Genomic DNA, 12,218 nt, shown 5'->3' on the forward strand with positions numbered 1-12,218 from the left:
GAATACTGTTTATTTTACTATTGTTTTTAAGCAGGACACTTCTAGTCTGTACATAATGACTGTAATATGAGACACCCTTCTCTTGCCATCTAAAATCTTTAATTTAAGAGTAAAACAGAACAAATTGTATTTGTAACCTTGATGAATAATTATCAATTTACAACAAAGAGAGTTAATTCAACCCAATTTGTTGAATATGAACCTACCTAAAAGTTGGGTTTAAACTTTTAATTAACTTTATTTGCTTAGCTGGGCTGTGTTTTATATGTTAATGAAAAGATTAGAGATTGAAACAATATTATAACCACATAGAATAGTTTCAGACTAATCTGGCTGAACAATAGTCTGGATGTGTTGTCAGACAGAAGACAAACATCGGTAAACAAAATAATATATAATATATATTGACTTGCATCTGTAAATATGTTCTTTCGATAAGGTTATCAGCAAGTGCGTGAGTGATTAGTCTTTGTTTGTTTAGCAGTGCTTTGCTGCCGTCTAGCGTCTCCAGGGCCCAGTTTTTAAAATAAATAAATAAATAAATAAATAAATAAATAAATAAATAAATAAATAAATAAATAAATAAATAAATAAATAAATAAATAATCTGGATTAAATTGGTCTAGATTTGGAAATCCTATGTTTTGCTATCCAGGGCCCAGTTGTTCAGAAGTAATCCAGTGGGATTTTGGATCACTGGATCAAATCTTAGAAAGAGAGATATTGAATTAAGATCAGACCATGTAATCCAATCTTACATTTGATTCAGATCAGTCCTGCCCTTTGGGTTATTCAAAACTTTGAGAACAGATTGGTGTCTATTTGATAAAAAAAATAAATTAATAAAAAAAAAAAAACTGGATTATCGTGGTCCCACCAGAAAGGTGGATTCAGTTGTGATTTTTTGAACCAAACAAAATAAAAAAGTTGTATTTTTTAAGTGAATGATCACAAACTTAATGGTTACTTATAATATGATCCTGAAAATATATATATATCAGTATTGCATTAGAATACTTTTTCAAACCGCTGTATACCTTGAAAACGGTTATCGTCCCATGCCTATTGTTGAATTGGGTAAACTAAATTGTCAGTAGGGCATGTGTGTATATCCTCGTCCTCCAGGTTGGGGGTTGAGCGTTGGGCTGACGACCCACCTCGTAAAAAAAATTTATTTTATGAAACACCAAGATTGTTGCGGCTAAATATCAACTTTGATTTTTAGTTAAGTTTAGTTTATTTGTTTACAGGGTCAATGCACATTAATAAACATTACTGTAAAATGTGCCAGAATTAGCCAAGAATGGCTATTTTTTATCCATAGACCCCTTACAGAATGTTAAAAAAGTCACAGCTAAAATAGAAGCACAACATTAAACATTAAAAGCACTTTTATATAAAAAATACAGTTAAAAAAGTAAAGAAAAGAAAAGAAGAAGAAAAAAAAGAACAGACTGATGGCAGCAGAGGACAAAAAGCAAAAGACAACAGTACAAATGTGTCAAGAATACAGTATTAATGCTGACAATGCTGATTTGTCAATAACCAATTTTTAACATGAGACTGAAAAGAACGAAAAGTGCATGATCTTCTAATTATTGGTGGGATGGAGTTCCATTCCCTAGCAGCTCTCTCTGAAAATACAGATTGACTGAATTTACTTTTTTTGAGAGGAATAATGCAGTCCCCTCTGTCACCTCCTCCAGAAGTTCTAGTTCTAGTAGTTCTAGTAGTACTTTGATGGGAAGAAGTAAGTACTGAATTAGAACAAACTAAAAAATGTAAAATGTTTGTTGATTGCCATATTTCTGGTTATTACTATTAAAACAAGCAATGGCTGTTTCTGGCCGCTGGTATTTTGCCTACCTGTTGTTCTTTGCTAAGCCAGTACTACACTGTTGGTTGCATTTAAGGTTCTGGTAAACATGATTTGATAATCATGAAATTTAGTATTTGGATCACAGGGATCCAACTCAATGTTCCTATAATAGATCAGTTAATCCTGGATAGCATAACATGTGATTTCCAAATCTGGTCCAGTTTAATTCAAATTATTTTTATTTTTTTTCAAACTGGGCCCAGGATTAACCAACAGTGTAGCCTACTGGCTTAGCAACAAACAACAGGTAGGCAAGATACCAGTGGCCACAAACAGCCATTGTTTGTTTTGAATGGTAATGGACCTTTTTCACAAACCTGTTATGACATTTAATGGTCATCAGAATCTTAAATCTTTTGAAGTTTAGAATTTTTAGATTTAATAAAAACAAAACATATGAACATTAAAATGCATTTATGAATGTATTATATCATCTTTGCTTCAAATTAAAAACAACTTCTTACTGCTTGTGCGAGGCGTTTCTAATGTAGTGTATATGGGGGGCAGGACAGTAAATTTGATAATATTCTCTCCTCTAGCTGCCTTCTCGCACAATTTTTTTTCTTTTTCTAAAGTCTTTATAACACTAATGTGGAGTTTTTCGTTTAATATTTGAGCAAATAGGATTGTAAAAAAAACAATTTAGTTATTATTAATTATTCGAGCATTAAGTTTTCCCAACTATAACAACTTCTACTACTGAGAAACTCTTTGACATTTTTAGTTTGTTCTGATACAATACTGCTTTGATATTGTTTTGTTGTTGTAGTTGTTGTTTACCAGATCTCATTATACAGTATGTGACATGCTTCATATAGGCTTCAAATATGAAAGAATATAAATATATACAGAGAGATATTGAAAAACGATCAGACCATGTGATCCAATCTTACAGTTGATTTATATCAGTTCTGCCTTTTGGGTCATACAAATCTTTGAGCTCAGATTGGGATCTATTTGATGCAAAAAAACAGAATTGTCCTGATATATATATCATTAGTAACCATTAATTGGTGATATATATATATATATATATATATATATATATATATATATATATATATATATATATATATATATATATATATATATATATATATATATATATATATCATTAGTAACCATTAATTTGTGATCATTCACCCAAAAAATAAAAATTTAAAATATTTTATTTGGTTAAAAAAGTCACAACTGATTTCACCCTTCTGATGGGATCAGGATAATCCTGTTTTTTTGGATCAAATAGATCCCAATCTGAGCTCAAAGATTTGCATGACCCAAAAGGCAGGACTGATCTGAATCAACTGTAAGATTGGATCACATGGTCTGATCGTTATTCAATATCTCTCTGTCACTTTTGAAAAACCCATTTCCAAGACTTGATCCAATCCATGATCCAAAATCCCACTAGATTACTTTTGAAATTCCGGGACACCTGAAGACGTGTTTTTCATGCTTAATATGAGTACACTGTACATCATAAAGTTTTTGCTGTTTTTCTGGTCAGTTTTTATCAGTGTTATGTCTTTGTTTGTTTTGTACTGTCGGTGAATCACATAGGTGTAGTCACAAGGTTTAATACCTTTACTGAATACAATTGCTGATGAAGTCACACAGTAATACATAATAGAGCCATTCATAATACATGACAGTCTCAAACTCAGTTCCTGGAGGCCTGCCACAGCTTCCCACAGTATAGCTCCAACTGACACCAGCTTGGAAGTGTCTAGTGAACAAGGTTTTAACCTTGATTAGCTGGATCACGTGTGTTTAATTAGGGTTGGAGCAGAACTCCATGGATCAGGGGTGCCCAAACTTTTTCTTATAAAGGGCCAAAAACCAAACTTGATTGAGGCTAGTGGGTCAAAGGTAAAAACATGGGTGCCATGGGTGATTTCCTAATTTATTTAATAATATAAATTAAAAAATGACTAGAAAACATTGCTTTATATTAACTAATGCAGTATTGTTTTTAAATTTTATAATGAATTTATTACAGTAAAAACAAAACAATTTATTTTATAACAAAATTACACTAGTTTAAATTACACTCTCACACAAGTGACAGTATTTATATTTTTAGAAATCAGAATGAATTACATTTAAGTGACATTTAATTAAAACATTTCATTTCAGTTTGCTTTTTTTCTTTTCTTTTTTTCTTTTGTAGCTCAGCAATAAAGCAAACAAACAAAAAAATGTAACGTCAAATTAGAAATGATGATCTCTTTTAAAGAAATTTGCCCCAGCCGTCTCCATCGTTTTCACTTTCCTCTCAGATGGGATGGTGGGCCAAATGCAAGGTTACAATGGGCTAACTTTGGCCTACGGGCCCTACTTTGGGCATCTCTGGCATAGAGGTAGTGGTGTATACTTGTAATATGTAGTCCTCAAATATAGCAGGCATTAATTTCTGGCATTTATTTTTAACAAATCACAGTTTATTCCATTTACATGCAGTTATTTTTATATCTGATGCATACTTTTTTTTAAATCTATCTGTTGTCTCTACCACATTATTATATACAATTCTATAAAAAATATCACATTTCTATCCCATTTAGAGTCAATTATAAGGACAATAAATCTGAAAAATGAAAGTGTATTGTTTCATAGTTGATACATAAATTTCTCATTTCTTGCATTGATTCAAAAATGTTTCGATGTTTTAAATGTAAGTTTGTCAAATGTCAATAAATAAATAGACTAAATTTAGAGTCATTTCACTATGGTGATCCCTGATGAATAAGGGACTAAGCCGAAGGAAAATGAATTCATGAATGAATGAAAAAACAGCTAAAGTCATTGACTTCCAGCAGCCATTGACTTCAATAGTGTATTTTGTTCTTGTTATAGATTCCAAAGGCTGCTGCTTTCCCACATTCTTCAGAGTAGGGCTGCACAACATATCTTTGCAGCATCAATATCGCAATGTGTGTGTCCGCAATAGTTACATCGCAGGATATGCAATGTTGAGTTGAGAATTATATTTAATCGACAGTTGAGAACTCATGAGATTTGTGGAATCATTACAACATATAATCATAATAGAGTGAAACTTGATCATTTGCATGGGTTTTATTGGCATTTCAAGAAAGCGCATTTAAGCTCAATAACGTAAAACATTTGTAACTTTTTAATGAAAAATAATCAAACTGAATTATTAAAACAATGAAGACTATACACTTTTATTTTATTTGTTATTTCTGTATCTGAACACAGTTTGGCTCTTTGGAAAACCATAATGCACTGTTTATTTAACTTTTTTTCTTAGCTTTAATGTGAATATTCTTGCTTGCATTTTTTTAATACAGGAGTTACACACTTACAAAATTAACACAACCTAATTCTAAATGAATGGTTTTAATGAGACATCAAATTGTATTCATATCACAATATATTTATTCATTCACTTTCCTTCGGCTTAGTCTCTATTTCTGAGGTCACCACAACGAAATAAACCGCTAACTATTTCAGCATATGTTTTACACAGTGGATGCCCTTCCAGCTGCAACCCAGTACTGGGAAACACCCATACACTCTCATTCACACACTCATATGGACAATTTTGCTTACCCAGTTCACCTGTACCACATGTCTTTGGACTGTGGGGGAAACCGGAGCACCCAGAGAAAACCCAAACAAACACGGGAAAAACATGCAAACTCCACACAGAAATTCCAACTGGCCCAGCCGGGACTTGAACCAGCGATCTTCTTGCTATGAGGTAGCAGTGCTAACCACTGAACCACCATATAATAATGGTGAATATTCAATTCAGCTTTATTTGTATAGTGCTTTTACAATGTAGATTGTGTCAAAGCAGCTTCACATAAATGGTCATAGTAACTGGATCATGGTAGTTCAGTTTTTAGTGTTTAAGTTCAGTTCAGTTTAGCTCAAATCATTTGGTGTTAGAGTCCAAACACTGAAGAGCAAATTCATCGATGCGTATTGTAGCTCTACCGATCCTGAACCATGCAAACCAGGGCGACAGCGGAGAGGGGAAAAAACTTCACCGATAGGAGAGTGAAGAAAAAAACCTTGAGAGAAACCAGACTAATTTCTCCGCTACCCAAAAGTCTTGTGCAGAGCTGCAGAATATGATAAATAAAGATAAATATGATACTATAAATATATATAATATAAATATGATATGATAAATATGATAAATAAAGGTCTAAGCCGAAAGAAAATGAATGAATGAATGAATGAAAAACACCCATAGTCATTGACTTCCAACATCCATTGACTTCCATTATATATAGAATTTTGTTCCTACTATAGATTTTAAAGCCAGCTGCTTTCCAATTTTCTTCAGAGCATCTTGCTTTGTGTTCAACAAGAAAACAGAAATTTAAAAACTTTAGCAGCACTTGAGTGTGAGTAAAGGATGAAGACATTTTCATTTTTAGACATACATTGTCATACATTAAACTATCGTTTTAATAGAGGGTTATAATGTAAAGAAAGCAGTATTTTACACTTGTAGTTTATAGAAGCAGTTTTTCAATCAGGATGCAATTTTATCAATCATTTTTTTTAGCTATCGGGTAATACAAATATGTCGTTTTTATTTAAAATAAATCCACAGTTCCTTTTACTATACTGAAGAAATGGTGTATAAACAGAAATTCAGAGTACATTAAAAAAGAAACAACATGTAATACATTCAACTTAACATTTAATCTTAAAATTAGAGAGAAAACAATAGTATTGTCCTGTTAAAATATACAACATTTGCTCCAATTTCAGTTTTGTTGGGGTGTTTTTTGAAGGGGCGACACGGTGGCTTAGTGGTGAGCACTGTTGCCTCACAGCAAGAAGATCACTGGTTCAAGTCCCATCTGGAAAAGTTGGCATTTCAGTGAGGAGTTTGCATGTTTGTCCCATGTTCGTGTGGGTCCACCGGGCGCTTCAGAGTATGGGTGTTTTTTTTTATTGCTGCTGGAAGGGCATTCGCTGCATAAAGCATATGCTAGAATACTTGGCGGTTCATTCCACTGTGGCAGCCTCTAAAATAGATACTAAGGAAAATAAATAAATGAATGTATTTTGGAGTTCAATAGAGTTTATTGGATGATTGAACATCCATCCAATATGAAATCAGCTGAGATGGACTCTGCGTAAGTATTGCTATTAGTCCAGAATAATAAAAGCGATCCAAATGTTCAGGTGGTCTGATTAAAAACTGCCCAAAATTCAGTTTCTCAGGCCTAATTCCCAAACGCCTCAAGCACATGCCAATATACGCGTCCTCAATAAAAATAGGCCTCACAAACCTCGAGATGTGTAGGATCTTCTCCGGCAAGTCCATGGAAAAGATGTAACACATGCCCTGAGGATACGGAGGATATCTGGATCTGGGATACACATCATGAGGGATGTAAAACTTGCTTGATGGATCTCGCATCACATTGTTTACAGACAATACTAAGCCAGTAATGTAGTTACGCTCTAGTGTGTTAAGACTCACAAGCATATACAATAGGTTTTTCACGTTGAGGAGCACATCGGCGTCCACTTTTGCGGCGTATGAAGCCTGTGGACACTTTCTGCTGAGCCACTCCATCATCACCAACGTTTTAACTGTCAGGTTCCTGTAGGTGTCCTGGAAGCTGCTCTGCAGAAGATCTCCATGTTGCTGGCTTTCATTCTGGAGTTGCTCCTGCAATGTTTCATTGCCACTTCGTGAGCCTAGAAGAAACAAAACCAGCACGATTTTATCCCGGACGAGCCCCTCATTCCCCCACGTTGTCCTGATGGCATTGCGTGCCTCGATGTTCTCCGGGGCCACCGGCACAATAATCACCACAAAGGGCTCCTGTTGCTGACACTTCTCTGGCAAGTCGAGGATAAATTTGTAGTTTTGAGGGATAACAACATTGAGCTTGAGCCATTTCTGTCTTTCGAGGGTTCTTGCGGTGAAAAACAGCAATAAGATATTAAGCAGGATGAAGAGACTAACCAGTAACCAAGTCTTACAGTACATCAGAACGAGGCTGAAACGAGAAAGAAATTGTGTTTCTGTAAATATGATTTATTTTATGAAAGAATGAAGTTCATCACTATAATAAGTGACTAGTTACATTAAAAAGTGAGTAAACCTGTTGTAACTTGAAACTGTTAGTTGACTTTAAGGTGTAATATGTAGAACTGAGGTATTGCAGTATGTAGCTTAGTGGGACGGGGCTGAGAGCTGTGGGAACAAAGCGAGGCTGGTGTTTAAGTGATAGTGAGAACCTGTTTCACGCACAGAGGAGCTCTAGATGATAAAAGGAGGAGAGAGAACAGTTTTGCATTACTTTTGCGTTCACTGGAGTTTCTCGTCCTCTTATTTTACAAAGTTCCTCCACTTGAGACAGGTGGCAGGTCCAGCACAAACTCCACTGTACAGTACTTCGCAGGCTCACGGCTCTCTGCCCCGCCACACTCGCTACAGTGCAAATGTAATATATTGCACGCATTTTTTCAACCCAGGTTGCCAGATTGACACCACAAACATTAAAAAGCATGCTTGACAATCAACCTTACATTGTAACCTGCTCAACTAGTGTTTACATTACATTATGTGTTCAGCAACAACCCAGTACTGGGAAACACCCATTACACACTCATTCACATACTACAGCCAATTTCATTTATTCATTCATTCATTCATTCATTCATTCATTCATTCATTTTCTTTTTGGCTTACTCCCTTTATTAATCACAGCAGAATGAATCACCAACTATTCTGGCTTTTGTTTTACACAGTGGATGCCCTTCCAAATGCAACCAAGTACTGGGAAACACCCATACGTTCTCATTCACACACTACAGCCAATTTCATTCATTCATTCATTTTCTTTTTGGCTTACTCCCTTTATTAATCACAGCGGAATGAATTGCAAACTATTCTGGCTTTTGTTTTATGCAGTGGATGCCCTTCCAGCTGCAACCCAGCACTGGGAAACACCCATACATTCTCATTCACAAACCACAGCCAAATTCATTCATTTATTCATTTTCTTTTCGGCTTAGTCCCTTTATTAATCAGGGGTTGCCACAGCGGAAGAAATCACCAACTATTCTGGCATATGTTTTACGCAGTTGATGCACTTCCAGCCTCAACCCAGTATTGGGAAATGCCCATACATTCTCATTGACACACTACAGCCAAATTCATTCATGTATTCATTTTCTTTTCGGTTAAGTTTCTTTATTTAATCAGGGGTCACCACAGCGGAATACATCGGCAACAATTCCGACATATGTTTTACGCAGTGGATGCCCTTTCTAGTACTGGAAAACACCCATACACTCTCATTCTCACACTACAGCCAATTTAGTTCATCCAAATGCCAACTGGTCTAGCCAGGACTCAAACAGCGACCTTCTTGCTGTGAGGCGACAGTGCTAACCACTGAGCCACTGTGCCCCTAAGTAAAGTCAACTGATTGATAATTTACTGTGTATCGATGCCTTAGTAAAACAGTTTGTGGTTCTTATGAACAGCTACTTAAAAAGTTATTTTAAAAGTTTTGTTGCTTACACTTCTTATGCAGGTCAAAACAAATGAGCAAATTTGAGGGTTAAAAAACATGATAGTTTGCTGTTTCGCGGGCTGCTGTGGTGAAAAAAAAAATTAAGTAGGATGAAGGGACTAACCAGTAGCCAACTCTTACAGAACATTTGAACAAATATTTTAAAAGGATTGACGCAGGATTGTTCACCTTTTTGGTGTACAATTATTTAAATGAACATTTTAATGATCTAAAGTGCTTTTTTCTATTAAACAGAACAGAATAAACTAGTTTTGTGGATGTTAAAGGTTCTTCATGAAGGCATCAATGCCAATAAGGAAACCTTTATTATTAGACTTGATGACAGAGTGACATTTTTATTTGTTAAGCAAGAAGTTTCCCTGATTTATCTGAATGTTCATATCATTTGGAGCAGGATTGGAGCAGAAGTCAATCTGTTTGTCCGGAAGTTATTAGATCAATCTCTATTTGTATCTTTGCTCTTTCTTCAAAAATTTCAGGAGACATTTCATTTCTGGTCTATTCCAGGTCTAATTATTTAATTTGATTCGTAAGATAATTTATTTGCTGGTTTCTTTTTTTTTTCTTTTCCACAATGTAAATGAAATTATTTCCCCTCTAATGTAAATTTTTAAAGACTCCCAAACTGTAGATTTACTAAACCTACAAAGGCTGAATCAGAAAGAATAAAGTTATTAAAGCGCCATGTCTTCCGAATTGGTGACTTGGGAAATGCTAGTTTTACAACTGGGCTATGATCTGAGATTACAATACATTCATATTTACAATCAGTAACAGAAGTTAGCAGCTTATCATCTATCAAGAATGAATCGATTCGAAAGTATAAAAGATGTACATGAGAAAAAAAGGAGAACTGCATCAGATTTGGATAAACGAAACGCCAAGAATCAAAAAATGTATAGATCTCTAAAAAAGTATCAATGAACATCAATTAATAAACATGGCGGATTTGCCATTTTTGAAGACCGGTCTAAAGTAGAGTGAAACACAGTTAATATCTCCCCCACAGAGTGACATTTTTAAGTGAACACTTTAAAAGTGAAGGTCATTGTCATGCAGCTGATAATGCAAAAGCACTGTGCTTCTCCCAGGTGAACAAGCAAATGATTTTAACCACATTGCTCCTCGGCAAAAATCAAATCAAACTTCCCTGATGCAAATAGTTAATCTCTAAAACCTCAAACCGGAGATGTTATTTACTTAGGGATAGTTCACCCAAAAATAAAAATGTACTCAATGGTTAGTAATTTTCAACATTTTTCAAAATATCTTCTTTTGTGTTTGACAGAAGAAAGAAACTCCAACAGGGTGTGTTAAGTGTGTAATTTATTCATTTTTGGTTGAACTATATCTGTTAAATTGATAAAACCTAATTACAAAATAAAAGGTGAAACCTGCTAAATGTTGGCACATACCTTTTCCTGTCCTGATATTAGCAGGGATGCCGTATGTCTGTCCTCAGACTTGCTGTACCCACTCAGCTCCTCCTCATGTATTTATTTCTGACCTATCAAATCCTTTAGTTTAAAACCAGCTGACGAGGCAAAAGTACAAAATCAGGCAAAGTCCTACAATCAATTCGCTACTCATGTTACTACTCGTCTCTCAACCCTTCTCTTTCATTGGCAAGTCCATTTAGTTTCTGTCATCAACCAGCACTGAAAGAAACAACAATAAACGCCTTTAATGCCGTTCTAAATATCGTGTTTTGTTTACATGTCTCAAAGATTTGGACATTGAATGAGTTTGGAAACCTCCTTGCCAACATTATTTGCATGGCATGCAAATTACAAAACAAAGGAGCCAATGTCACCTTGTTAACATTTAAATAAAGAACAAAAAACAATGATCAAATAATAATAATCACAATAATAATATTATTATGGTACAGTGGCTCAAGGGTTAGCACTGTCGCCTCCAGCAAGAAGGTTGCTGGTTCCAGTCCTGGCTGCCTCAGTTGGCATTTCTGTGTGGAGTTTGCATGTTCTCCCCGTGTTGGTGTGGGTTTCCTCTGGGTGCTCCTGTTTCCCCCGCAGTCCAAAGACCTGCACTATAGGGGAATTGAATAAATTTATTTTTTTGTAGTGTAGGCTATGTGTGTGTGTGTGTGTGTGTGTGTGTGTGTGTGTGTGTGTGTGTGTGTGTGCGTGTGTGTGTGTGTGTGTGAATGCGAGAGTGTATAGGTGTTTGCCAGTACTGGGTTACAGCTGGAAGTGCATCCGCTGTGTAAAACACATGTCGGAATAGTTGGCGGTTTATTCCACTGTGGCAACCTCTGAAATAAGGAGTATGTCGTAGAAAAATGAATAATAATAATAATAATAATCATAATAATAATAATAATAATAATAATAATAATGCAACCATGATTTGGGCGTCCCCAGTTCAAATCATATGACAAAAAAAAATAAAAATAAAAACATGAAATGAATAGAGATTCCTTTACAAATCAGTCATATACAATTTATGGGTTATTTTCAGTTGATAATATTCATTCCTTCATTTTCTTGTCGGTTTAGTCCCTTTATTAATCCAGGGTCGTCACAGCGGAATGAACCGCCAGCTTATCCAGCATGTTTTTACGCAGCGCATGCTCTTCCAGCAGTAATCCATCTCTAGGAAACATCCACACACACTCATTCATATTCATACACTACGGACAATTTTAGCATACCCAATTCGCCTGTACTACGTCTTTGGACTGTGGGGGAAACCAGAGGAAACCCACACGAATGCAGGGAGAACATGCAAACTCCACTCAGAAACACCATCTGACCCAGCCAAGGCTCAAA

At 35.3% G+C, this 12,218-nt stretch overlaps 1 protein-coding gene across 2 annotated transcripts; it reads right to left on the reverse strand.

Moving 5' to 3' along the window:
* Positions 1 to 4,943: 4,943 nt before the first annotated feature.
* On the reverse strand, positions 4,944 to 10,892 carry LOC100537407 (beta-1,3-galactosyltransferase 2). Of its 2 annotated transcripts, XR_015522086.1 has the most exons (3): positions 10,842 to 10,892; positions 6,884 to 7,881; positions 4,944 to 5,380 (listed from the first exon to the last, which is right to left on the reverse strand). XR_015522086.1 is itself a non-coding variant. In XM_087304462.1 (2 exons), exon 2 carries the CDS (start codon positions 7,869 to 7,871, stop codon positions 6,942 to 6,944), a length of 930 nt encoding a protein of 309 aa, XP_087160588.1. In that variant the 5' UTR covers positions 7,872 to 7,881; positions 10,842 to 10,892; the 3' UTR covers positions 6,128 to 6,941. The 2 variants fall into 2 exon arrangements, 1 of the variants encoding a protein (XP_087160588.1); XM_087304462.1 differs by lacking the exon at positions 4,944 to 5,380 and having other exon boundaries at positions 6,128 to 7,881.
* Between the last annotated feature and the right edge of the window lie 1,326 nt (positions 10,893 to 12,218).

The sequence above is a fragment of the Danio rerio genome, chromosome 22 (assembly GCF_052040795.2).
Source record: "Danio rerio strain M-AB ecotype USA chromosome 22, GRCz13ab, whole genome shotgun sequence".
Taxonomy (NCBI): Eukaryota; Metazoa; Chordata; class Actinopteri; order Cypriniformes; family Danionidae; genus Danio; species Danio rerio.